Genomic DNA, 27,750 nt, shown 5'->3' with positions numbered 1-27,750 from the left:
GTCGGGTGGCGAATTTGTCCACACACATGGAAAATTATGTTGGCTTCCTATTCACCGACACCACGGATTTAATTACGCGTAATTGATCTGTTTTATTGTGCTGACAAGTACACTACTCCCGTTCAATCGAGCTTATTCATAATCTCCCACGTGAGAAACTGAGAATGCACTGTACTGATGCGTGCGGACGTTTGAAGGCGCGTGAATTGCTCGAAACAAGGTTCTAAATAGTACTCCATGTAACAAGAGACCATTTCTGGTCCTGAGCGACCAGCCAGATCCATTCCCACGCACACCTGATTAATTTGTTTCCTTGACAAGCAAATAGAAGTTCATGACTCCATTCGGTCTCTGTGTACATGACCATCAATCCGTCATCCGTGTTATGACTTTCATCGCTGGTGTTATGTAGGAGTAATTTTTTTGGCTTTCGTTATCCTTTTCTTGCAGGGCATTCTTATCCACTCCCACAGCTTGTGTGCCACTTGCCGGTAGTACTTGATTTTGACAAAGTTCATACGCCATCACACGACACAATATGTATTATTATATGCAATTGAAGTCGCTATCCTATTCGTCTCATGGGAAATCCTCATGCGCAAGTTCTATAATGGATCAAGGATTTAGGAGTTCCCATACGTTCCCACTTCCCAACCAGCGCAAGCTGATCTGAATTGTTTTTGTTTTGCCGATGCGTGCGTCGTTGATCTGGACTCGGGACACAGGATGTTGTCATTTGTTCAGTCCTTGGCTCTTCGCTTCCTTTTTAGTCTTCGCTTCACGCTGTCAAATACTCCAACATGCCGTGACACTAGTCTGTTCAATTTCCAGTATTTTTGTACTAGCAAATTGAGATAGCATGTTATTCCTATTCTTTCTTCTTTTTTGAGGGAAGTTGTTCCTATTCTTGGCTTGCACGGAGTATAGTACGAGTAATACCGATTCCTCGAAAAACGATTCCTTCCTCACGACATTCTATTTTTTTTAGAAAACAATGTTTTTTTTAGAGAGAGAAAGTTCCGTAGAAAAGGAAACGTCCGTTTCCGTTTTTCGGGCATGGGCCTGGCTTTTTTTTTTACTAACTTGGCTTTCTCTTCAAGAATGGCCAACATAAACACGATAAGCTCCCTGAATAAAAAACACACAGAATCATCATGAGCCAACGTTGAAGAAAATGCCTGCGAATAACACCTTTCAGCGAACGTTGTACAACTAGGAGTAGATTTTACGAGTTGGTACGTAAATAACGCAGATGACATCATCGTGGTTCTACGTCGTAGGAAACGTTCTTGATGACGCGTTGCATCGAACGTTCTACAAGTAGAAGTAGATTTTGCACGTAAAGTGTGTTACGTTGCGAGAACCAAGTGGAATAAAATGTTTAAAATATAACAAAGTAGCATTGAATAAGATGATTTTGGTATTAGAAAATCACATATACGCAGGACCAAGTAATACTCAAAATTCGTACGAGTTGTTTGCTCACTTATAGCTGAAATCATTCCTTTAACAACAAGATTTTAAGATTCAGAAACTCAATTTAGATCTTAGAACCTTCTCTAAGAAAACACTCAACTTAGAACCGTTCTGCTGTCTATCCACGCGGTCTCAAGATAGCCGCAACGCCAAACGTAACCGGCCACACCGCGGGTCCCATCTGTCAGCAGACTAACCACGCTACCGGCAAACCAGCTGATCCCCACTCCCAGTTCCGGCGAGTCGAAAGATGGCCGAGATTGCCGGCGACGAGACCCCGCCGCTACCTTCTTCTTCCGGCGCCGACGAATCCTCCGTGTTGCCGTCCACTTCCTCTCCCACCGACGCCGATGGCGACAAGCCGCTGCCGCGCACGAAGAAGCCCGGCACGAAGCGCCTCATCCTCACCGCCTCCGTCCTCGTCTCCTTCATCGTCGGTACTAACCCCCCATCTCTCCGATTCTACCAGGGATTTTCGTCTTCTCCGTATAACCCCCGCGCATCTCGCTTTGACTCTCCACAGGACTGCCTTTCCTGCTCAAATCCACCGAGATCCACCGGTCGCCGCTGCCCTCTGATGCAATCGGCGACCTGTCCCGCCGCCTCCAATCTAACCCCCCCTCCTTCCCCTGCGGTCTCCATGCGGTCTTCCTCCGCTCCGGCCCTGGCCCCTCTGCTGCCTCCCTTGCCGATCACCTGGAGCAGACAATCTCGACCCAGCCCCAAGGTCTCATCGCCTCTTCTACTACCGGGAACCTATCCGTATCAGTCACTGTCCAGTCGGAAGGTAGCTGCTCCAGCAGCAGCACTGCTGGTTCGACCTGGCAATGTGGCTCTGTGAACACTGCAGACTTGGTTCGCGGCGACGAAGTGTTCGATGATTTGCTGCACTCTGCATTGGGTGGTGGGCATGTGGATGGGATGAAGGTTTACACTGTCGTCGTCGTTGAGAGTGATGATGGGAATGAACCGAGGGTTGTGATCGGAAAACACCGTCACGCTTGGGTCGTCGGTAAGGTCGATGATGCTGAGGCTGTGTCACTTGTTGGCAAGGTATTCATCAAGTATTTCATGAACGGCGGTATTGAGGATGGTGAGACAGGCATTGGGAAAGGAGAGTTCATGCCAGTTGGTTCAGATGGGAATGTTGTTCTTTCATTTAGCTTGTTGAATGCCGATCCAAGTGATTGGGTCTACGATTGGTAAGAACAAAAACTTACAACATGGTATGCAAATTATTGTCACACCCTGTTGTAACTTTGTTGTTTATGTAAAGCACAGCTATACTATATTATGGACTATGAACATCTTATAGTTTTTATTATTATTTAGGATAAATTGAAGTTTTGTGATTGTGGTTAGCTACTTGCAAAGATAAAACTTGTTGTCCTATTATTTTGCTGCTGCTGTTGGAATTTTTACAGTTAGGCATCCCACTTCATGCAGGGAGTTTGAGAATATTGGTGAGAGGATGCTGACTCCTGTGGTTGAGGCACTGCGACCAATTGCTGATATTAATATAGAGAGTCAGGTGCATATTTGCCTTATTTGGTCTAAGCATGTGTTCTCTATCTCTTTTGAAGGTGCGACTATTAATAAGTACTGTACTGCTGTTTTTCTTTTCAGGTTTTGTACCACACTCCAAAATCGTCCTATTCTTATTTTGACGATAAACTGGGTGGCAGTATCCTTAGTATGGGAGACATTCCTTTCTTTGTATGTCTTTGACTTGCTCTGTCGAAGTAATCTTGTCTTGTCCATTGCTGCATTTTCTGTAGAACTGCTTGTCAGTGCCTGTATTGTCAAGTGTCTGCAGAACTAATTTAATCATGCAATTAAATTGATAGGTGAATTCAAACGAGTGGCACTTGGATACATCAATCTCAGCTACCGGACGATCAAAAGTTCTTCAATTTGTGGTGTATGTTTCTTAGGCCAGATCCACATCTTTGAATATTTGTTGTACAATTTGCAAGATATGATATGGCTCATGTTCTCAAACATGAGGATAATTCCTTTCTCATGTCTCCTGCTACTCTGAATTTTGCTTCTTATAATTATTACTCTCTCCTTTCCTCTGGCAAACTTCTGGTTGATCTGATGGGATCCATTGTTTTTTGACGATCCTGTGATTCCGTTGTTTGGTAGTTCCTTTTCCTCTTTTCCTGTTAAAAATCCATTTCGCATGACTTTTTTTTTCATCCGGAATCATGATTTTCAAGTTTATACAGACATAGGACAATATCTTAAACGGTTCTAATTACCAAGTTCAGTATCTTTTTCTTTACATTTAAAAAGATTTGAGTTGGTGGTCATCCGTTCACCCTATTGGGACTATTCCCTAGCTTGTTAGACAATCACTTGATTGCCACTCATTCAGTGTGATGTATATATGTATCACGATCTTTTGATTGAAGCTGATTTGGTTTGACGTATACTTTTGAGATAATTGTTTTCTGAAATAAATATTTTGAGACAATTCCCTATTTAGCATAAAACCGGAAAATATGAGCACATAAATATTTATTACTCATGCATGTAATATTTTTTTTTAAATTCTGTAGCAATGCACCTGCATTTATCTAGTAAATTGTATATAAACATCATGGATGCTCATTTAGTCATCTAAACTATGTTTTCTTTAATAACAGGTATATTCCATCTGCAAGGGAATGCCCTTTGTATTTGCAGCTTCCAGATGGGGAGCTTTCGAAAACTAATGCATTCATTTCCCCTGTAAGTACCGTGTACCTTCTCTGTGTTGTCCATCTTACCATTTTTCTTAACAGTGTTATCTTGGTTTGTAGATGTGGGGAGGTGTTGTTATTTGGAACCCACCAGGCTGTTCACTTGGTTCTAAGAAGGCGCATGGTACTCGGACCAAAATGTCATCACAGGTTTGTAGAATTTATATTTACTACTAATATTTTCCTTTTTCTATATGTCTGCAAGAGCATTATAGGCTGATGTATTTACATGCAACAGGAACTTATGGAGACTCTGGAAATCTTCATTGGACAACTAAGACAATTATTTGGTTTAAAACCAAATCATCTTACACAAGGCATGGATGTGGCAACTAAATTTGTAGTTAGTGAAAAGGGGTTTGCACAATGGTGAGAATATCTTCCTGCTTGTTTAATAGAATTATCATGGCACAAAGTTCATTTTGTTACGACAGAATACAGTTATAGAAATTCTAAAATGCGTATTTTATATTCTTTGTCACATTGCCACCGTTGTTATCACGTTCTTGTACTCTTGTTGCAAAAGTTTGCATGTTTGCAAATCATCAGTACTCGTTTGCATAAATTAGAGAGCACAGTCATCAAGTTTGAAGATCTCATCTAAATATTACTATCTAGAATGATGCGACTGCTTTATATTTTTGTAATTAGTGTGTGAAATCCTGTTTTTTCTCTACCCTCCCTCTGTAAATTCCTGTTTCAAATTCCAGCAGTTTTGAGTTTAGAAGTTCACTTAGTTTTGTTTAATTGTCAAACTTGTTGATCTCTAAGGTTCTTTACAGAAGTTGACTTCCAAGTTTCCTAACTGTTATATTGGGATTCTTGTTCATGTTCTTTTGCAGGGAATTAGATTTATTATACCGGCATCATGCTTGTTCCAGTCTTTTATCATGCCTCACCACCTTGGAGTCTCTTTCCAGCTTGGTACATCATAAGTTCTGAATGAGATATATATAAGCAGTTCTTCTTCATCGAGACATGCACTAATGTTGTTTCTGTTGATAGGTCCAATCCCTTCCAAGAATGATTGTCATGGATGAAATTGGAAAGCAGGTTTGTTCCTCTGCCGCTCTTGCTAAGTGGATACCTCATGGTTCTGTGTAGTAGTGCTTTTATAGCGATTTTTTGGACACCCTTTTACCTGCAAATACATCCAGCAACTGAACATTCAGATAAAACTCCACATGGTACTGTTGTCAGTTGTCATGCCTTCATGTGTACGTTTATGCACCTTTACATGATAGTCTTTTGTGGATCTAGTTCTCTTCCAACTAAGTTGTAGTGTAATAAAATCACCAACTTCATACAAGATCGAGTTTGTGCTGACTTATGATAAATAAAAATTCCGTTTCCAGGTTGAACTTTCTCTTGAAGCTGCAAGTTTAGCTCAAAGAAACGCCACTCTTGGAATAAGTGACTCTTCAGCAGGTAAATCTAGAAAAAAAAATCGTGCACAAGTTAATCTGAGATTGGTAAAAATATATGTACTGTCCTGCAGTGTCTGCAAGAAGGGCAAGGGCATTGGCCGAGGATGCTTTTTTTCATCCATCCGTTATGTCTATCAGTTATGCTTCAGTGGAGCACTACTTTGCGATTTACATGGTTAGTTATTCGCTGAATTAGGCCTCTGGCGGTTAAATTTGTGATTTGCCGTTTGGCACTTTTTTTTTAATATTACCATATTCTTCACCCATGAATTTCAATTAACCAAGATTACAGCATAATAGTCTGCAAAATAACCTCCTTTTATCCGAGTCGTATAACACTGGGATGAAAGTTACGTTAAATTTCAATTAACCTCCTTTTCTTCCATGCTACGACTTTGCACTACTCATTTTATGGACCACTGCAGTATATTAAGTCATAAATGGAGCTTCGTTAAATCAAAACAATGCAACACTAGTGACCTGAGATCGTCATGATTTACTTTGTGCAGCCATTCTTCGCACCAGTTTCTCTGCATGTGCTGCTGGCGGCAATCAAAGAGCTGAAGCGCTACAAGGTAGAACGGGGGAAATACTTGGCATTTCTCGCTTCCCAGGCCACAGCCTCCTGATCTGCCCGGCGCCAGCATCATCACTGCTTCAGGCTTGGCTATCATCTCACGAAATTTGGCAGGGAAGGTAGATGATCTGTAATGGTGCCATACTTACACATCTGGGACCTGACACGGAACTGGTGTGGACTATTATGCTGATCCTAGGTAGACAAGCAGAGTTTATTTGTATGCGTGTGTAGTGTAAAGCTGTGTAACTTATGGTAGATTTCCTAGTCCGGGCGAATGTGCCATGAAAGCCAATTTTTTGTTGTAGAAGCGAATGTGCCATGAAACCAAATTTTGGTCGTACTAGAATTAATACTTCTCTCCTTTCACATGAATTACTGATCTCACGTACTCCGATAGACAAGCCATTATTAACTTGTGGGTTCTTCTGGTTAACGGCCCACGCGGAGAAGAAAAGAACCCACAACGGCGAGTGATGAGAAACTGCGAGTGATGAGAAACTGCAAGGAAAAACCGCATCCTTGCGCAGTTACGGAACACACGGGCAGAGAGACGAACCGCGACTCGAGTCCACGGCGAACCGCACCGCAGGCGGGCCTCCGGCAGCGGTTGCCGTTGCGGGCTCCTCTCCTTCTTCCATTGGTTTCGCTTTCCTTCATTCTTCTTGCCTTCCTCCGCTCCCAAACCCCTCCCCCAAAACTGAACCAAAAACCTCTCTCCTCTTGCGCTGTCTCCCAATGCGCGACTAGCATCACCGCCGGCGGAAACCGCACCGCACAGCATCCCAGCGCGATGATGTCGTCGTCTTCGTCGCCGCCCCCGCCGGCCCGGGTGGCGGCGGAGCTGGTCCCCCCGTGGCTGAAATCCCTGCCCCTGGCGCCCGAGTTCCACCCCACCGCTGCCGAGTTCGCCGACCCCGTCGCCTACATCCTGAAGATCGAACCCGCCGCGGAGCCATTCGGCATCTGCAAGGTCGTGCCGCCCTGCCCGCAGCCGCCTAAGAAGACCACCCTCTCCAACCTCACCCGCTCCTTCGCCGCGCTCCACCCGGACGACCCGGCCCCGACCTTCCCTGCGCGCCACCAGCAGCTCGGCCTCTCCCCGCGCAGCCGCCGCCCCGCGCTCACCGCCGTCTGGCAATCCTCCCGCTCCTACACCCTCCCGCAGTTCGAGTCCAGGGCCGCCGCCTCCCGGAAGACGCTCCTCGCCCGCCTCAACGTCCCTGCCTCCAAGCACCTCTCCCCGCTAGAACACGAGGCGCTCTTCTGGAGCGCGTCCGCCGACCGCCCCGTCACGGTCGACTACGCCAGCGACATGCCGGGCTCGGGCTTCTCCGCCCCCTCCACCTGCGCTGCACGGCCCCCGAGTCAGCAGGCGCACGTCGGGGAGACGGCCTGGAACATGCGCGGCGCCGCCAGGAGCCCCGGCTCGCTCCTGCGCTTCATGCGGGACGAGGTCCCCGGGGTCAACACGCCGATGCTGTACGTCGGCATGACCTTCAGTTGGTTCGCCTGGCACGTCGAGGACCACGACCTGCACAGCCTCAACTACATGCACTTCGGGGCCGCCAAGACGTGGTACGGGGTGCCGCGCGACGCTGCGCTCGCCTTCGAGGATGTGGTCCGCGAGCACGGGTATGGCGGGGAGGTGAACCCGTTAGGTGAGTGGCGGCTGCAGCCGTTTGTTCTCTAATAGTACTAGATGTTGTCCTCTGTTTTTCCGATTGCAAAGTGATTTCGTGGAATTGTGAATTGGGGGTGCAGAAACCTTCGCGACGCTGGGGAAGAAAACAACTGTGATGTCGCCTGAAGTGCTCGTGGGCTTGGGGGTACCTTGCTGCAGGTGTTGCCTTCTTCCATTTTCGAATAATTTGATTTGACCCTTGTGTGGTTGTTGACGGGGGTCTGTTTCTGTACATGGAAACAGGTTGGTGCAGAATGAAGGGGACTTCGTGGTCACTTTCCCAGGATCATATCACTGCGGTTTCAGCCATGGTGAGCACTCGCTCCAGTTCACGTCACTGATAAGCCTCTATTTTCGTGTTGTATTTCTATTTGATGCATGCATAGTTGCATACACATTTATGCTTCCAAACGCAACGTTTGCATAACATCAAACTTTTTTGTCCCAAATTATACAAAATGATGGTTTGAAAGAAAACTATACATGACTAGCTGTGTTAAATAGTAGGTTAGCTAGATGATTTTGGCAAGACTTTTTTGTCCCAAAGTGGATCACCTTTGGTTCATCTTCTTTGCTGCCTGTGCATCTCAATTATGGTATACTCGTAACGCCAGAACTTTTGATAATATCAATCTGCCGATTTCTGCGGTCAAGGTACAAATTGCTGACTCCCTTCGCTTGTGTAGTGTGAGAACGAACAAGGAAGCTCTTAGGCTTCTGCTGTTACTCTGGGCTGATCAACTGTCTGAGAGATCGCCTTAAACACAAGCTCGTCTTTCATGTTTTGTTTTTTACTTTGTCCTGACTCGTTCAGGTTTCAGGTTTCTGTTGTACTTCAGACTTCTAGTCTGTTTGGAATATATAAGGTAGACAATTCTTATAAAAAAAAGAGCGATAATTGTGATGCCAACCTTCTATTAGAAATTGTATACTTGGAATGCATTTGCATTTTTGTATGTATTCTCAAGGTGCGATATGAAACACAAAGGCTTTCTAGACTGATTGAGTTTGAGCCAAATGATTTACAGTTTACTTTGTACACTACTATTTAATGTACCATAAAGTTGCAATAAAAAAAGAAACACAAATGCTTTCTAGACTGTTTGAGTTTGAGACCAGAGGACTGTAGGCATTGCGGAAAAGAATTGGAGCATGTGCTAGAAATAAGGAACTACTCCCTCCGTCCCATATTAAGTGACTTTCTATTACATGTATCTAGACGTTTTTTAGGCATAGATACATCCATATTTGGGCAAATTTGAGTCACATAATATGGGACGGAGGGAGTATTACCATTGTGATAAAGATCACCCTGGGTTTATAGTTATATTAAAATATCTATCTCTTTCCCAAGTTTGTTTGTGCATCTTGATATGGGGCTTTCGTCGATTTATCTCATCGAGGCAGGTGTTCAATATGCAAATGCAAGATTTGTTCCACAGTGAACACTGGTGCACATTACTCATGAGGATTCTTGTTCCTATGGCATGCTATTGGAAAACATGAAGATTTTTGTTCGTATGACATATGCAAGATGTGTAACTGTTACTTGACATCACTTTCCTGGATCTTCCAATTGCAGTTAACCCCATGAGAACTTCTTTTCTTTCTTGTGGGCAGGTTTCAATTGTGGTGAGGCATCAAATATAGCTACCCCTGAATGGTTGAGAGTAGCAAAAGAGGCCGCAATCAGGAGAGCATCAATCAATCGACCTCCCATGCTTTCACACTATCAACTGCTTTACGAACTTGCACTGTCAATGTGCATAAGGTATTCGACAAAATTTGCATGCTTCATGATGCACACTTGTGAGATGATTTGTTAGTCTTCTGGTCCTACAAGAAATAGTGATCTCACAAGTCCTTACTGTTGCCCAGCTTGCATTATGTTTACACCTAAAAATAGTTGGTCAGCAGGTGTGTAATCAATAATGCCTATGTGTTACCTGATATATGGTTCTGTGCTCTGTGTTGACAACATTCTGATGTCCCCTTTCAATTTCGTTGATCCAGGCAAGGAAGTTGTATATTTTGTGTCTTGCAATAGCCTTGATTTGATGTTAATGCTTTAATCTGGTAACCTTGTTTGCATATATGTTCATGGAGCTATTTTGTAACATAGCTCTTTCTGTGCTTGGAGTTGGCATCAAGTGTGGCATTTTCATGTTTTCGGACCCTTTACTTGTTTTCAACTTGTATGCTTCTAGGGATCCGTCTATTGGGCCAATGGAACCACGAAGTTCTAGATTAAAGGAGAAGAAGAAGGGTGAAGGGGGGCAGTTGGTCAAAAAGATATTTGTCCAAAATGCTATTGAAGACAATGAACTTCTTAGTTCTCTTCTGAATGATGGATCTTCTTGTATCATTCTCCCTATAAATGCCGATGATGGTCCTGTTCTTTCAGCTTTGCGCTCAAGATCCCAATTAAAAGCTAAATCCAATACTTCAGATGGCCTATGCAGTAGTGGAGAAGCTCTAGAAGAGTCGAGATGCTTATCAGAGACTTTTGATAGGAATGGTGAAATTATAAACTGTGGTGCTTTGTCTTCGTCGAAAGAAAGTCCATCATCAGTCTGCTCCGGAAGTATGCATGATTGTGTAAATTTGTCTTGCTCATCTGATACACATAATGCAGAAGGTGATAAAGTGGATGTAATCAGTGCTGCTGGGCTTTTAGATCAGGGTTTATTATCCTGTGTCAGCTGTGGGATTTTAAGTTTCTCGTGTGTGGCTGTCATCAAACCAAGAGAGTGTACATCAAAATACTTGATGTCTTCTGATTATAATTTGATTAATGATCAGCTTGTTAATTCTGGAAGGATACATCCGGCAAATGCAACAAGTGAAGGGACTGATGGTGGCATTCTGCGTAAGTTACGCACACCATGAAACTCTGCATTGTTGACTTATTTTGCTAATCAACATGGGCTTATTTATTGAGAGGGTTTATGTGCCGAGATACTCATATTTTCTGTTACAGAATTTCTAGTAAGTAGTCATCAAACTATCAATGCATTTACGATCCCTTGAGAAAATAGACCATTCTGAATTCAGTAGTTAAAACAGATGGAGATTTGACCCTCTGATTGCATTTTCTTGGGAATCATAACCTTCTTTTAAATTCCACAGCTAAGAAAAAAGAACATTAGCTTTGAAACTTCCATTCTCTGATTATGTTAAACATGCAACTGTACCTCAGGATAAGTTGTGCTTTTTTGAGAGATGTTATCCAGAAATACATACATGTTTCAGTGCTTGTTGCCTCGGAAAATGGACGAATTTTAAAATTTTGCTTTACATCATTTTTGGATTATCTTATTTGGAATTCTGCTTTGGTGTATTCCTTATGATGGAATGTGGAAGTGAATAGTTTATGATGGCTATCTCCTATTTGGTTGCACATCATGCAATACTGGTTTATGTGCATGATAGGTAGGACAAAGTCCAAACAGAGGAGAGTTGGATGCTTGTAGAGCAAATACTCATGGATGTAACTTGTGTAGCTCTTGTTGGATTTCTAGTTTGTTTTCTAGGCGGTAGTGCATTTCATCTAGTTTATTTTTGCTTATAGCATCAATCATGTTATCTAATCCAATGTATGTCTTCCTGATCTCAATCAGATTCTGATGAAGATATTCAGAACAAAAAAATTAAAGTCTGTCATGACTGCAGTGAATTATCGAGGCACATGACTGAATCGCAGCACAATGATTCAAGTCATGTTTGTTTTGATGGAACGAAGATGTCCTCAAGTAGCATTAAATGCCAAGAAAGACCATCATCCCAGAGCTCCCAATGTATTGGTGGCTCAGGTATTTTGAATGGTCCAAGGGGTTTTCGCACAAGAAACAAATATCTACTTAAGATGGCACTATCTGAAGGTTTTCAGCCAAATAATATTTATCAGTCGATGGAAAAGAAGGGTCAATCTGAGCCGTCAAATTCAAAAAAGATTGTAAAGGAGCCACTTGTTACCGGTGGCACAGACTATGATGCCAGATGTAAGAGCACTGCAATTGCTACGGGTGACCCTAGAAGCTCTACAGCTACAATTAACATCTCTGATCAACCAATTGTGGAATTTGACAAGGATTCATCAAGAATGCATGTATTTTGTCTTGAGCATGCTGTCGAGGTTGAGAAGCGACTCCAAGCAATTGGTGGTGCCCATATTATTCTTTTATGTCGCCCAGGTCAGTCATCAAGCTGATCATTCATCGTGATGCAATGCACCTTTTTATCTAAATATTTTTAGAACTTTTGGCACCCTCTTTAGAGATGCATGTTTTCAGTCTGACTGAGCAATGGCTTATTATGATTGTACTTGAATTCGTTTATGCACGGGCCATCCAGGACATGCTACTAAGTTGTCTTTATTTTTTGTTCAAAAGGACATAATACTCCAATCAACTTTGGTAATTTTATGTGTAGATTTTGACTTTCTGTGCTTCAGGTGTCCATAATACCGAATAGTTAACACTGCTTTCTTGGTTCAAATTGACTTGTTTGCTATGGTTTGTACAGAATATCTTAAAATAGAAGCAGAAGCAAGGACTTTAGCTGCAGAAATGAAAGTTGAGTATGACTGGAAGGACATCCATTTCAGGGAAGCCAACATGGAGGATCGGGATATGATACAAGAAGTCCTGCAGGATGAGGAAACAATACCAACAAACAGTGACTGGGCTGTTAAACTGGGTGATAATCTTTACTACAGTGCAAATCTTGCCAAATCTCCTATATATAACAAACAAATACCGTACAACAAAGTCATTTATAGGGCTTTTGGCTGTGATTCTCCTGATAATTCACCAGTAAATCTGAAGACTTGCGAGAGAAATCAAGGAAGGCAGAAGAAAGTGGTCTTTGCTGGCCGGTGGTGTGGGAGAGTATGGATGTCAAACCAGGTCCATCCGTACTTGGCTCGGAGAATTGAAAGCCATGAACTGGAAGAGATTGACAATTCTAGTGGAGTTGAAGTCTCCAAAAGAATTGGTAGCACTATAACAGCTGTAATGAGATCAAGCAAGAAAAGGGAGAACATGATTCTTAAGGAAACAAACAGCAAGAGGATCAAGCAAACTCAAGAGTGCAACTCCGGAGCATTAAAAGGTGTTGCTGAAGTGCCCTCCCCCTCACCAGCTGGAGTGGTTCTCCGTGTTAGCTCTAGGATTGCCAACAGAGCAAACAAGATAAAATCAGAGATGACAGAAGAGGAGGATCCTGCTGGGCGTCCAAAGTCAGAGGTCACTTGCCCGTCGAGACCAGGACCGTCAAAGCAGAAGACTAAAGTCAAAGCAAAGAACCAGATAATGCCTCCTACTGCATCTCTTAAGGATGAAAAGGAGCACCCATCCGCTACCAAGGGCTCTTCTGTGAGCTGTTACACTAAGCAGAGAACCAGAACAGAAGCAAAGGAAGCCACAGGGGAGACGGGGACTCCAAGAGATCCAAAGCAGGAAGAGTATGTCTGCAATATCGATGGCTGTTTGATGAGTTTTGACACAAAAAAGGAACTGTCCTTGCATAAGCACAACATTTGCCCAGTGAAGGGCTGTGGGAAGAAGTTCTTCGTGCACAGGTATCTGCTCCAGCACCGCAAGGTTCACACGGACGACCGTCCGCTGAAATGCCCGTGGGAGGGTTGCGATGTGGCATTCAAGTGGACATGGGCAAGGACAGAGCATCTTAGGGTTCATACGGGCGACAGGCCCTATGTTTGCCATGAGCCAGGGTGTACGCAGACATTCAGGTTTGTATCAGATTTCAGCCGTCACAAACGCAGGACAGGTCATTCAACCAAGAAGACTAACAAACACAAGAGCAACCAAGGCAGTAGCAAGTTGTGGTAGTACCAGAAGCAACAGGGGTAGTGAGTTTGTATATATTCCACCAGCGCCCGGAGCCCATGGTAGTCTGCTCACGATTTCAGTAATTTAGCACTGATATCTTTATTAGGCGATTCTATCTGCACCGCAATCAGTGTGCTCCCTATGTCGCCAATTTCATTCATCATTCTCCATGATTACTAATTCACCTTGTTTAGCACTGACATGATGCTTGATGCCCTGATGTATTGACGTTAGCACTGAATGCATGGTTAACTGTCATATTACAATCCGATCTCTCTAACTCTTTGCCTCTATTTATTTTCCGTCTTAACCTCGTGGTATGGATGAAAAGAAAATTCTTTAAGTTCTGGTGATGTTGTTCATGTAAGATGTACAGTAATAAGCCACTCCATTAAAAAAAACGCGACGGCGGTGCACTGAAAGCAAGGCACAGCATCCGTTGGCTGCAGTTGTTGGTCTGTTTGTGCTGTTGCCTGTTGGGCTGCCAGCTTGTGGGATGTTGTTGCATCGCTTTGGCGCTATTAGGCTTGAGAGTTGAGATCAGAACTGAAATAGCTGCCAAGTGCGTCAGGCACGCAGCGGGTCCATCATCCACGGCATTCCTGGAACTGAAAGTGAGATCGGAGAACTAGCAAACCGTGTGCGGTCCAGACCAAGTTCGTTTCAGTTTCACTAATCCAAAATGAGTTAAACTCGACCTCAGATTAGCCCGTACACTCACCGCATTTGAACGTCGAAGTTCGTTCTGTAGACAAAGCCACATGTTCATCGATAACGCACTACAAGGTGTTGAAGTGGAAGCTATACTGAAGATGGACAAACTCTTAAATTACAAAATCCTCTAAATTCTAAACCATTGCAAGAGGCTTCCTTCAAAAAAAAAAAAAGGTGAATGACGGATGGCTCCTAAAGAGAAGGATCGGTGGAGGCGAGGAGCAGCTCGTACAGCCCCGATACTGCGATACAGAAATCCTTATCGCGAGCAAGCCATAGAGTGTAGATTCACTGGAGAAAAAAAAGGAAGAAGAAAAGATGCACCAATACACTGACTGCTGATACGCACTCGGTGACCAATCTAGCTAGCACCCTCGGACTCCACGACCGCCATTAATGACGTGCTTGATCCTCTCGATCGACTGACACAGAAAACGCAACGGAACACAGCATGCACTAAGAGTATACCGTATACGTACGTACGTACGTATGATCAAGTGTCACCGGTAACTGCATCTACAGATTTTATGAGCACTAGAGCCGCCGCCGGCGTACGTACGTTACGTAGCACGGTAGCATCCGTTCGATCCATGCATAAAATTGCACACCTACCTACGATGAGCAGGCTATCAATTCACGGTGCGCGATCCGACCCAACCAATGAATATCACGTACCTCGGCCAGGAACTTAACGGGGAACGATCCCGTATGGTCGATCTCGGTGAATCTGGCCGGAATCTTGGTCGACGTCTCGCCGGCCGATACCATCAGCACACACACACGCACGCAACTTGCTGGCTGCAACCGTAACCCCGAGCAGAATCTGACACCCTCAGCTCCCCTTTCTGTTACCGCCGTTTTAAAACCTCGTGCCTTTCCCGCCGCAAAGCAAGTCTGCCGACCGGCCAGAACATCGTTCTCCTCCTTCTCCCGGCATTGCATTTGCAAGCTTCTTCCCCAGAGTACGTGATCTGCACCTATAAATACGCCACCTCCCTTCTCCTCCCTCCTCATCGGCCTCACTCACATTCCAAAGCTAAGCCCAGCCCCCAAGCAGCAGCTGAGCTGAGCCGGTAGTTCAGTACTGCGTATACGAAGGCAGCAACTAGCTAGAACCACAATGGGGCTGCTTAGCAAGAAGCTTCTGGTGGCTTGCTTGGCCCTGCTGGCCGTGGTTTCCTTGTGCAGCGCGATCCCGTTCGACGCCAAGGACCTGGAGTCAGAGGAAGCGCTGTGGGAGCTCTACACGCGGTGGCAGAGCGCGCACCGGCTGCCCCCGCAGCACCACGCCGAGAAGCACCGCCGCTTCGGCACCTTCAAGTCCAACGTCCTCTTCATCCACGCCCACAACACCCGCCTCAACGACACAAGCACCAACAATAACGGCCCATCCTACCGCCTCCGCCTCAACCGCTTCGGCGACATGGACCAGGCCGAGTTCCGCTCCACCTTCGCCGGCCCACTCCACCGCCATACCAGGCCGGCCCAGTCCATCCCGGGCTTCATCTACGACACCGTCAAGGACATTCCCCAGGCCGTGGACTGGCGCCAGAAGGGCGCCGTGACGGGCGTCAAGGACCAGGGGAAATGCGGCAGCTGCTGGGCCTTCTCCGCCGTGGCGTCCGTGGAAGGCCTCAACGCGATCCGGACGGGCAGCCTCGTGTCCCTCTCCGAGCAAGAGCTCATCGACTGCGACACGGGCGGCGACGACAACGGGTGCCAGGGCGGGCTCATGGAGAGCGCCTTCGAGTTCATCGCCCACAGCGCCGGCGGCCTCGCCACGGAAGCCGCCTACCCGTACCACGCATCCAACGGCACCTGCAACGCCAACCGTGGATCCTCCGTGTCCGTCCGGATCGACGGCCACCAGAGCGTGCCGGCCGGGAACGAGGAAGCTCTAGCCAAGGCCGTGGCCCACCAGCCCGTGTCCGTGGCCATTGATGCCGGCGGCCAGGCGTTCCAGTTTTACTCCGAGGGGGTTTTCACTGGGGATTGTGGCAGTGAGTTGGACCATGGGGTTGCTGTTGTTGGGTACGGGGTTGCGGAGGAGGACGGGAAGGAGTACTGGATCGTGAAGAACTCTTGGGGCCCTGGGTGGGGCGAGCATGGGTATGTGAGGATGCAGAGGGACTCCGGGGTTGATGGCGGGCTTTGTGGGATCGCCATGGAAGCCTCGTACCCTGTCAAGAACGAGCAGACGAAGAAGAAGCCCCGGCGCGCGCTCGGGGAGAAGAAGGCGTACTACTCCCAGTGAGATTATATATACGACGAAGTGTGTATCGTCTGAATTAGTAATGGTTTGTGTACCTTTGTTACCACAAGTATTGTTTTATCATTCCTCATAGTCTATTATACGTCGCGCAATAAAATGAGATTAAGTTCAGTACTAGTATACTGAGATATAGGCTTCTGTAATGTAATGTGGTGCTGGTAATGTAACGCGGTGTTCTTCGTGGCAATGGGAAACATGTACTACGAAAAAGTTTGTTAATATCGTGTTCTATTTGTTACCAGTTAGTTCCTGTTTGTATGAGAAATGGATGAAAAGATTTGAATTGATTTGCTTTTCCCGGTAGGCTACTGAACCGGTTTTAAATTGAGGAATGGTTCGTCTTGATTTGATTTCCTTCATGGAGTACGTGCTATCGGATACTTGGGCCGTTGAAGGACTTCCGCTTAGGGCTTACTGGGCTTGGGTTTTAGTTTTAACCCAAGTAGGGGGAAAAACAAGTGGGTCCTTAATCATTTGTGTAAAAAAAAAGTGGGTCCTAGTTCTAATCGCGCAAAAGTCACCGGATAATGTCGGACGTCCATTAGAACGGTCCCAACAAATCTACGGTCGTGAGCAGATCACAGTACATGTCCCCGCCTGGGTCCTGACCCAGACAGTTCGGAACCCACCGCGGATGAGTGTGTCTTGCGATACCCAAATCCATGGCGAGCTCACCGATATCCCCTCCGCCGGCGGAGCTAGAGATCTCGCGGCAGTCACGTATTCTCGCGGCGGTGAGTCCCCCCGTCTACTTCCTCACTCCTTAGATTTTGCCTCCTGCTATTTGGCCAGTCGTGTCCTTCTGATGCGTGGTTCTTGGGGGCGGTGAGCTGCAGTTGTCCAAGAAGCTGATAGATCTCGACGAGCTGAGGATGCTTGCGGCTCAGGGCGTCCCCGACGGCGCCGGCGTTCGGTCGACTGTGTGGAAGGTACCCGATTGGCTCATCCTTTTGTTCTTTTGAAATCTGCCCTGTAGTCCCAAGCTGAGGATTTAGGATGTTCTTAAAGGCGATGGCAGTGCAAGGATGATGACTTAGTTGATACAGACGATTGATGTACTGAGTTCAGTTTGTGTCATCTAGTCTATTTTGTTTGCCCTTTATGCAAGGTCAGGTGAAAATTCGTCAGTCTGTCCTTTTATGTTCATCAACGGGCTACTGTTAACCCTTTTTTACGAATTGTCCTCAAATTGTCAGAATGAGTGAAAAGATGCTGTCAAAACTGTGATTTTTGCCTTTTCAGTCACAGACTCACTGTACATTTGTTGATTGCGCAGCTGCTATTGGGCTATTTGCCCAATGATCGTGCACTGTGGGAGCAGGAGTTGACAAAAAAGAGATCAGAATATGCAGCCTTCAAAGAAGAGTTCCTTAGCAACACTGTATGTCACATTGTCACTTCACATTCAGATCAGACTGTCTGGATCATGATCGTACTAATTATTTAGTGTAGATTCTTACTAGGAAATGGAGGCTCTAAATCCTAATTTTGCTAGGTAGGTAGAAGTTGTGCTACAAGAGGATTAGAAGGGCACGGTGAAGAAAATGAAGAGCTTGTTGACAACGGGTTACTTCGAAGGTCTGAGATAACCCAAGAGGAGCATCCTTTGAGCTTTGGCAAAACCAGTGAATGGAATCAGTTCGCTGAGGTACCCTCTAGTGCATTTGGATGTTATGTTTTGGCTGTGTTGCATATGTTTTTATTTTTAGACAAGGTGGGGATCCCTTCGGCCTCTGCATCGGTTGAGCCATTATATTATTGCAATATGTTGTCTTTGCTTACTTAGAAATTGGGGTCATGTGTTAGAGCTGCTTTCATCTCAGATACTGTATTAAAAAAAATATTCAAAACGAAAAAGGCACTGATGGGTGTGCTTATGTTTTATTTAGAGTTTCAGGCTGAATCGATGTCATTCGCATGAATTTATAAGATTTATGATTTGATCAGAACAAGGTCCTTCAATTGAATCTCATTATCGACATTTCCCTTTAGCCTTCACAAGAATGCGATAAATGGCATTGCTACTGCTGTGAACAAGCAGAATCGACGCATATGCCAGGCCAAGGAACTGTCTGTCAATATATCTGCCTTAATTTTAGGATTGCTTAAATTTTAATTTGGTATGAATTGGCACGTTTTGAGAACATAAATAGCAAAACCAGCCTACTGAATTCTCGAAGTTCAAACTTGTAGACTTGCCTTTTAGTTTTGGATTAATTAACCTTTTCGTTTGGGGTTTATTTTATTTGTACTTTGCATTGTGTATGGTGTCAAGTGAAGTGTATGTGTGTATTATTTCATCACTTTGCATCACCCTAAAATTTTCGTTGTCTTGGAACTTCAATACAGTATTCCGAGATGATGGAACAGGTTGACCGTGATGTGAAACGCACTCATCCTGACATGCATTTCTTCTGTGGGGACTCATCTTTTGCGAAGTCTAATCAGGTAAATCTCCACTATCTAAGTCTAAACAGTGTTCTGCACAAATACATGGCTAACCATTTGTGATACTGACCAGGAATCTCTGAAAAACGTATTAATTATCTTTGCCAAGCTGAATGCTGGAATAAGATATGTGCAAGGGATGAACGAAATTTTGGCACCGCTCTTCTTTGTTTTTCGGAATGATCCGGATTCTAAAAATGCTGTATGGAGTAAGCAATTGTTTTACCATATACTTAATGCTGTTTGTTGCAGAGCAGACTGTTGAGGTAGTTCCTGCTTTCCATAGTCATGAAACATGAGTTTGTGAATATCTATGTCCTCTGCAGAACTTTGCGGAAGCTGATTCTTTCTTTTGCTTCGTGGAGCTACTTAGTGGATTTAGGGACAATTTCTGCCAGAAGCTAGACAACAGTGCTGTTGGCATCCGAGGGACGCTCTGCAAATTATCGCAACTCCTAGCAAAGTACGACAGAGAGCTTCAGCATCATTTGGAAGTAACTACAGAAGTAAGTTTTTGCATACTAAAGTAGACCGCGCCATGTTTGGGAGCGTTATAGCAGGAAATCCACACTGATGCAGATACTGCTATCCTTATAGAAGTGAAGAAGTGCCTGCAGTATTCTTATAAAAAACATGTTTTCTGCAGGTGAATCCCCAGTTCTACGCATTCAGGTGGATAACGCTGCTACTAACCCAGGAGTTCAACTTCGCCGATACTATTCACATATGGGACACACTATTAAGTGACCCCGATGGTCGTCAGGTAACAAAAAGGCACACACCTCTTAATTCTGCAAAACTTCGGTTCTAGTTCGATGCCTAAAGATTTGTCTGCTGATTGAGAACGCAGGAAACCCTGCTGAGGATATGCTGCGCAATGCTGATCCTTATCCGAAAACGCCTCTTGGCTGGCGATTTCACCGCGAATCTCAAGCTTCTGCAGAGCTACCCACCGACGAACATCGGCCACCTCCTCTATGTCGCGAACAAGTTGCAATGAACATACATGTTCACTTGAAAACCGTGACTGCAACATCGACACATTTGTATTACCATCGTTGCAGAACAATGCTGTTGTTACAGTGTTTAATCATAGTAGTGCTGTAGTATCTAAGTTCATTAATATGACACCCCCATCCCCTCGTGGTGTGAGTTACAGGTAAATTGTGGTGTACGGGCGTGGCCGCGTGGGAGATGGGCAGCAGCGTATAGTACAGGGCCGTCGATCGTAGGCGGAGGGCCCTATGCATGCACGCTGCTCTGATGTCACTGAATCCAGGTCCGTCAGGTGCAGCGCAGGGATTCGCAATCTCTGGGGCAGAATACGTATCACAGATACTACTCCACCTCGGAGGGACGGAGCATAGGGTGCCGTGGCTAGCTATAGGCAAGGGATGAAGCAGGAACTGCTGCAGTGCTGCTACTGGGTAACGTGATTGATCGAGTTCAATCCGAGCGTAATCCTGATGGAAATTAAGTAAGACACGCTGCGGCCGCCACAGCTTCTGTATGTGCCGGGACGAGAGCAGCCAACCACCATCGATCGATGAGCGATGGCGGGCGGTCACAATTGGATGGTACTTAGAATGGGCTTTTTGAAGCTAGTGTGGTACCAGGGCAAGTACTCAAGTGCCTATAAATCGGATGGTAGTACTGTGTTGAAAGGAAAAAATCAGAAGCAGGTGCGTGCGTACGTACGTAGATCAATTTCGCTCGCATGATGCTTTCCCTGGAAAAACAAACTAAGGCCCTGTTTGTTTCGTCCTCTGCTTCAGGTTTTGGTGTTTTTAGCAATTTTAAAAACACTTTTTCTGTTTACACATGAAGCTGATAAGTATCTCCGGACGTACTTTTGGTGCTTCTAACTGAGAAGAAGTGCTTTTGAGATTGCTAAAAGCATCAAAAACTAAACAGAAGTCCAAACAAACAGGGCCTAATACTCCCTCCGAAATAGTATACGTTTTTAAGATATACATACATCCATATTTAAACAAATTTGAGATGGTATGGAGGGAGTACATGCTTACGTCATGTCGTCATCCACAGCGATCAACCACTGTCCATACAGAAAACCTCCTGCACTGGCGGACGACGACATGTGTAACGTGTTTTTCGCTGTTCAACGGAAGCGACGGAAAAGACACGGGTATGGCCGTATATGTGGAGCTACGGCGATGCATGCATGGCTAAGCTATAAAGGTTCCTCCTACGCTACTCCCACATTCACCCTAGCTAGGTTGTTCCCCAGTACGTACTGTACGACACACACAGAGGCTTCCGGCTTTCGTGAGGCCAAGCCCCGGCTTGTGGGGGCACAAATACGCGCGGACCGTATTTTTGTCGCCCTGGGGACCGATACGAGGTTCAGTTCAGTTCGATCCCGCCCCGACAAAAGCCTCGGTCCCTCCCGCTTCTTGATCCATGGTGGTCACTCTACTACTACTGGTATCCTTCTGGCCTTTTTTGCGTTTGCATCCTAGCAGTGAATGCATTTTTTTTGTAGTTTAATTGTATAGAAATTCTAACAAGAACTCAAGCCCCTTTTTTAGAAGTTCGCCGCTTGTCTCTACCATCTCGCATAATTCACGTCAAATACCAATAATAACACTACTAGAGAAATTCCCGTCTTCCAAAATCTTGTGAAAATTTACGGTACATCGCAGTCCGATCTTTTGTTTTCAATGTTCGTATAAGCACTCTAATTACTGAAATCCAAAGAAAACGGTAAGCTCTTTAATTGGATCGGCTAGTGGAGCAGTACGCTCGTGCGTGCGTCCCATCCTGCCTAGCAATCTATCCATCAAGTGGCACGTCACAAAGAAAACGCTACAGGAGAAACATGCACGAGATGCCAAGAGCGGCATAGTGCCACATGCACGGGCGGGTGAGACCGCTAGATTGTCCTATATATATACGTGCCCACTGGCCGCTGCCACTCTATATATGATCGCTCAGTCGACAGGATTGGCCTCTCAATTAGATCATCCATAAGTGGACTGACAACCATTCGCAATCATGTATGCAACCAACAAGAATGCGGCCCGATGCATGCCGGCCGGGCTGCCGGCGACCACAGATGGACACACTGTTTTGCAGGTGCTAGTACTACTTGGTAGTAATTAATTTGCGGGGTTTGCAAAGGAGTAGTAAAAGCGTAAAACTCTTGCACGTACGGCCGGCATCCCCAGTGGAGAAGAGAAGTCTTCTTTGGTTGGGGCCGTTAATTGCGTTCGTGGCTTGCAGCTTTACCGCAGACACTCTCTTTAGTTCAGCGCTTGTCTTCTGAATTCCGGTCTCTCAGTCTCACGCACACGAACATGCCGGGATATAGGAGTATGCATCAAATTGAATAGCCACGGCCGATTACTTACAACTGATCAACAGAGCTTACTCCCGATTGTGGGTTAGAGCTGCGGCATGCATGTCGTCAGATCAGAGCTTAATCCAAGGAATAGCTGGCCACTTTTGCCGGGCGGCCCTGGGGACGGAATGACCGAAACATTTCTACTTCTACTCGATCGCTAACTTTAGCGCTGTGGGGGCTCCGGGATATATATATCCTCCGAGTTACACCAGAAATGGCTGGGCGATTTTTTGCCCGATATAGGTACTGTTTGGCCGCAGCCAGCCCGGGGGGAGCAGCTCGCTGCTGCTGGCCGGTACAGGCCGCGGCACAGTGCAAACGCTGCGACTAGCTCGCAGAAGGCAGTTGTTGGACTCTTTCGTTTTTTACGCTTGCGCCTCGTATACTCAGTCATGCCCGCGGCCGCGCGCACGGAGCTTAACGACACACACCCGACGCGCGTTGCTGCAGCCACGGTAGCAACGGACACACGTACGTACGTGCATGGCAGAGGCTGAGAGGCTGAGCTCTCTGGAATCGCCATTGTGAGGGGGCGGGCCCGCGGTTGCCCACTTCAGTTGTGTCATCGACCTCGCCTAGTCTTCTCAACCCCTGTCCGCCTGCTCAACAACACTTGGCGCTCCATAATGCAGTCCATCATTCATTCATGGCGAGAAGAGCTCCTGCTTTTTCCAACGTACGAGTCACCAGGCGCTCCAAATGATTACGAATTTACGATCTACCTGCTCCGTTTATATACGTGATTTCAATCTGTAATTGCGGTAGTACGTGCAAAGATTTTACGGCTACTGAGTTTGGTTTACGAGTTGTATTGTACAGATCTGAGGAGATGTCATTTTTATTAATAGATACTAGAAGTTGTTTTTTGTTTCTTCTTATTCTTCTTTTATTTTTACATATTTGTAGATACAGGATCGATCGAGTTCTCTGTGTTGATTCAAGGTGTCAACAGGTCGTGCTTTTTTCACGGTTTCTGAACTCGACCGGTAGCTAATTTTGACATTTTATGTGACGTGATACCATGCTTGTATATATGGAACACATGACAGTTCATAAAAAAGACTGTATATGATGATCGTCACGCACAATTCTGTACATCAAGCACCGTCAGGAGGAATTGTATATAATTACTTGATTGAATGAAGTATTATATAGTACTATGACCCTAAAAGGCTGAGTTGTTCTCCAAATAGAAAAGAGGAGCAAATGTATCTTTTCTTTTCTTGCAAACAACAAATTGTTCCATTTTTTTATCTCTTAATAAAAAAAATACAAACCTTAATTTGTTTCATGTTTTTGCTATCTTTTGCATGACTGAAAAATAGTTATTTGTATGTTCCCGCTAAAGACATTACATGTGGACGTCGAGATACATGCAAATACGGATTGACAAGAACGCATCATGGTCATGCATGCAGTTATCACTTGCGACTAAGAAATAAACTGACAACATTTTTGGCATCCCTCCTCTCGTATCATTTGGTGAAAAATGAATATTTGATAAAACTTTATTTGGTTAAATTTGAATTCCCGTTCAAAAATGATTTGTAGAGTGAGAGATAATTCAGGTAAAAAGAAGGCTTTTAGAGATAAGTTGGTTTTAGTTATAATGTAATTCTGTGAAATTTCATATTGACTTCCAATGGCCAATTCCGTGCCAACCAAACAAGCTGGTTTCTGTAATCCAAAATTAATTTCAATCCTGAATTCTACCCAAATGATGGGTGCCAAAGTCTTTCCGTCAACCGATACGAACATTACCAACTGCACCTCAGGACTTGGCATAGAGCATATACAGTATAACCTAAATACCACAAATTGCATAGTTATTTTGTTTTGTTACCCTTTTGAATCAGACCGTGATTTAAAATTTAGCAATATACGATTGATTGATGAACCGAGAAATGAGCAAAACCGTATTAACATGCATGTGTGGGATTTAGAAGTTCTATGATAAAAACAAAAGGAGTAGGAGTAGCAAAAATTAATTACTGTGCAACTTGTGTAGTACTCCGTAGGTTAGATTCAGTTATACTACGCCGAGCGTACGCATCAGCTGTGCCGCGTACTAGGTCCATCGGTTGTGCTCTGATCAGAATATTAGTTTGGTCGGATTTTCTCCCAAAAACATCTGAATTGTGTTCTAGTCCATAAATGAGGCACACCTACACGTTGCCACGGTCAATGAACCCGGACCCACTGACAAGGGTGCCCTGAGCAGAATCAGTGAGAGCATACACGGGTCCCACCCTTCAGTCCCTGACAGGTTAACCTCGCCTCGTCTGTCTGTCTCTCGTTAAAGCGGCCATGACCGATGCATGTGTACGTGTGTGTGAGAGAGAGAAGGAGATGGGGCACGCAGGCGGTGGGACGTACGGACGCGGTCAACGGCGCGGACCGCCATGTCATTGGTCGAAAAACCGTCCTACGTGGCGCGTACCCTTCGCTGCCACCGGCTTCACCGTCTCGATATCCCTCGTAAGCCGCGCCCAAAACCGATTCGCGCGACATTTTTACTTGCTTCCTTCCTTCGTCTATCTCGTCTCTCTCCTCTTTTATTGGGCGCTTTGTTGCGTGGGTGGGTGGTGGTGTCCCGCTCCTCGCAGCCCACGGCACAGCAGTCGCCTCGTCCGGCTCGCGCGCCACCCTTTTGCATGGCGGGAGCACGCTTATATCCGGGCAATAGCATGCACCCTCTGCATGCACTTTCTCTCTCTTTCTGCATGCAGAGAGCGGTGGATGACGCGCGGGCCCGGGGGCCCTGGTTCACGTGGCTCCCGCGTGTAATCGTGATCGAGGACCGATCGACCGGTGCGTGGCTTTGCATGCTCTTGTCTTTGCCCCAAGCTTCAACTGATCAGTTTTGGGATACCTTTCTTTGTCGTTCCATACCTTTCGAGCGAGCCAGCAAAGAAATTATAGTCATGGTGGGAAGAAAAAGGATGGGACGGCCATTGGGAGAGGATAGATGGATGGCGTTGACGTGCATGGGCTTTGACCGTGCTTGGATGGATTTGGTCAATCTTTTATGCCTGCTTGCATGCGCAGGCTACGATAGATCCAGCAGGCTAGCTACAAGTAGGGGCTCTTCCTTCTCGGCTGTCTCCATGTAGATATAGGCGTCGCTTGTTCTCTCCTTTTTCACCTTGGAAAACGAACGACTTGCCTTGCGTGGGGTGCGACACGACGGTGTAGCTAGCGTGCAGCTGTCATGGCTAGCTACCTACGCTTATAGCCGCATAGCTATGCATGCGTTGCACCGAGCATTGGAAGGCTCGAAATGCATCATGGCGTGCTTTGTGTGCATGCCAGTGCGCTGATATGACACTTACTTCTTGAATGACCCATACAGTAAGCTAGCTTGGGCATGTACGGCTCCAAATGAAGCAGCAGTAGGGTCAAAATTGAATGTGCTCTGAAAGTACTGTATCATGGGTATATTATATGGACTAGAATTAGCAACCTAGTAGTACTGCTAAAAAGATGTAGTAATGCGACTGGACCTTCGAACAATTCGCCAATTTTATGGTTGCCCTAGATTGTGTACTCCACGAGACCACGAAGCTACACCAGGCGAGGAGTGAAGAATGTAAATAAAATCCTCGCCGTACAAATGGCATGCTCTCTAGTAACGCTTTTTCGGGAGGCAGAAGGTCCACTCCGTCGCAAAGAAAATATATAATCTGAGTCGATTATGGCTAGCTAAACAACTATGATCCGAACCCCCAAATCGATCCAACAAAGCCCTTTGTTTTATGCAACCAAGGAAGGAAAACCGACCGAGTGAAGTTTGCAACCACGAGCCTTTGTTGCATGCGCCTGGCTCGCTGTGTTTCGGGTCACACAGCACCGATCGAGCTAAGCTGCCGCCTCGGAATTCCCAAACAAATCCTGCATGATGCGCCTCGGTGACCCCGAAAGCGCCCGCAAATCGCAGGTTTTGGCGCCCCAACTCTCGCTTAATCCGCTGTCTAGCTCTTCCTCTCCGCGCGCCGGGACCTGGACCTCCGCCCGGCAGCGGCAGGCCACCACCATATTTTTGTTGCTGCTTCATACCTGAAAACGCTCCCCATCGTGTTAAAAGCATACTAAACAAATGAAACGAGTACTACCTTTGATCTTTAGATTATTGAGTCGAATTTGTCCAAATATTGATATATCTGTTCTTAAAAAACATCTAAATACATGCAATATTTGATAACAATTTAGGATCGGGAAAGTATACTAGTAGTAATAAACTCAGGTCAGCACACACAGATGTCTTCGATATCTGTCCAGCGCCCACACGAGCGCGCATCGTGTTCTCGCTGTCGTGAGATCCAGCATTTTGCATCCACAAAAAGTTACAATGGCCGCTCTCTTTTCGATCGATCTATCTCCTCTCCGCTTCAGGCATGCGGCGGCCGGCACATCGGACGTGGTTAAACAATTTCAGCATGCATTTGCCCAAACCGTTTCCCCGCGGCCCACGGGACGCAGATCTGCTTGCCGTACAAAGACGCACGCAAAATCCTGGTGAAATCTAAGGTGTTTAGTACGTAGTCCTAAGTAAATCTCGCGTGGGACGGTCAAAGCACGAGGACCGACACGACCCCGCACGCGCGCGCCCGGACGGACGGGCTCGGTATCCGTTTTGGATTACAGTTGCGAGGGCGCGAAAACAGCCGTACGTGTATATATTGGCGTGCACCGGTACGTACGACTCCGCCTGGCCGGCCCGGCCGTTAAAGCGGCTCGTGTGACTTCGGGCTCGTTGACGCAGATCGACAACCTTTGCAATAGCATTGGCCCACCTGTAAGTGTAAACTAGAGACAGCTCAGGCCCCACGAGGCAGCCAGACTCGCCGTGCACCTAAAAGGGGTCCGGCACATGAAATATAGCACAAGTACACGCACAGACGGCAGGTTAATCCGTGTGCGGTTTTCGTACTGCGCGCCTCGTGCAATCTACGTAACCAAAAACTCTATAATTTCATACTCTTACTTAACTAGTACACACAGACTTGGCAAATGCAGAAATTGATGTTTCTGAACAGTTGTAACCAATAAATTAATTCTGCACTCTCGATCAGCTCGCTCTGGGTTTAACGGCCAAAATTCTACGGTGAGTTGATTTCTATTGGGATTATCAAAGGCCACAAAAATAGGACAGCCAAGTTTTTGTGTAGAATGAGAATGATGAAGGCTTA

The 27,750-nt window shown here is 45.7% G+C and overlaps 4 protein-coding genes across 4 annotated transcripts; all 4 read left to right on the top strand.

The window, feature by feature from the left end:
• The first annotated feature begins 1,627 nt into the window (after positions 1-1,627).
• LOC100828177 (GPI transamidase component PIG-S) lies at positions 1,628-6,580 on the top strand. Its single transcript, XM_003564831.4, has 13 exons — positions 1,628-1,913; positions 2,000-2,678; positions 2,923-3,007; positions 3,103-3,192; positions 3,324-3,397; positions 4,128-4,212; positions 4,284-4,373; positions 4,462-4,592; positions 5,066-5,147; positions 5,229-5,276; positions 5,579-5,651; positions 5,722-5,825; positions 6,160-6,580. The coding sequence occupies exons 1-13, from the start codon at positions 1,727-1,729 to the stop codon at positions 6,277-6,279; spliced, it is 1,848 nt and encodes a 615-aa protein (XP_003564879.1). The 5' UTR covers positions 1,628-1,726; the 3' UTR covers positions 6,280-6,580.
• A 10-nt stretch (positions 6,581-6,590) lies between these two features.
• Positions 6,591-14,043, top strand: LOC100836246 (lysine-specific demethylase JMJ705). The gene is made up of 7 exons (XM_010234409.3): positions 6,591-7,888; positions 7,992-8,070; positions 8,155-8,222; positions 9,532-9,682; positions 10,119-10,780; positions 11,532-12,104; positions 12,436-14,043. Exons 1-7 carry the CDS (start codon positions 6,721-6,723, stop codon positions 13,761-13,763), a joined length of 4,029 nt encoding a protein of 1,342 aa, XP_010232711.2. The 5' UTR covers positions 6,591-6,720; the 3' UTR covers positions 13,764-14,043.
• A 1,554-nt stretch (positions 14,044-15,597) lies between these two features.
• On the top strand, positions 15,598-16,731 carry LOC100827868 (cysteine proteinase EP-B 1). Its single transcript, XM_003564830.4, has one exon. It carries the CDS (start codon positions 15,598-15,600, stop codon positions 16,729-16,731), a length of 1,134 nt encoding a protein of 377 aa, XP_003564878.1.
• A 590-nt stretch (positions 16,732-17,321) lies between these two features.
• LOC100827359 (TBC1 domain family member 13) lies at positions 17,322-20,355 on the top strand. The gene is made up of 9 exons (XM_003564828.4): positions 17,322-17,483; positions 17,586-17,678; positions 18,026-18,130; positions 18,245-18,397; positions 19,099-19,197; positions 19,271-19,399; positions 19,524-19,703; positions 19,844-19,960; positions 20,048-20,355. The coding sequence occupies exons 1-9, from the start codon at positions 17,412-17,414 to the stop codon at positions 20,195-20,197; spliced, it is 1,098 nt and encodes a 365-aa protein (XP_003564876.1). The 5' UTR covers positions 17,322-17,411; the 3' UTR covers positions 20,198-20,355.
• Positions 20,356-27,750: the final 7,395 nt, after the last annotated feature.

The sequence above is a fragment of the Brachypodium distachyon genome, chromosome 2 (assembly GCF_000005505.3).
Source record: "Brachypodium distachyon strain Bd21 chromosome 2, Brachypodium_distachyon_v3.0, whole genome shotgun sequence".
NCBI lineage: Eukaryota > Viridiplantae > Streptophyta > Magnoliopsida > Poales > Poaceae > Brachypodium > Brachypodium distachyon.
This window is presented reverse-complemented; position numbering and strand designations above follow the sequence as displayed.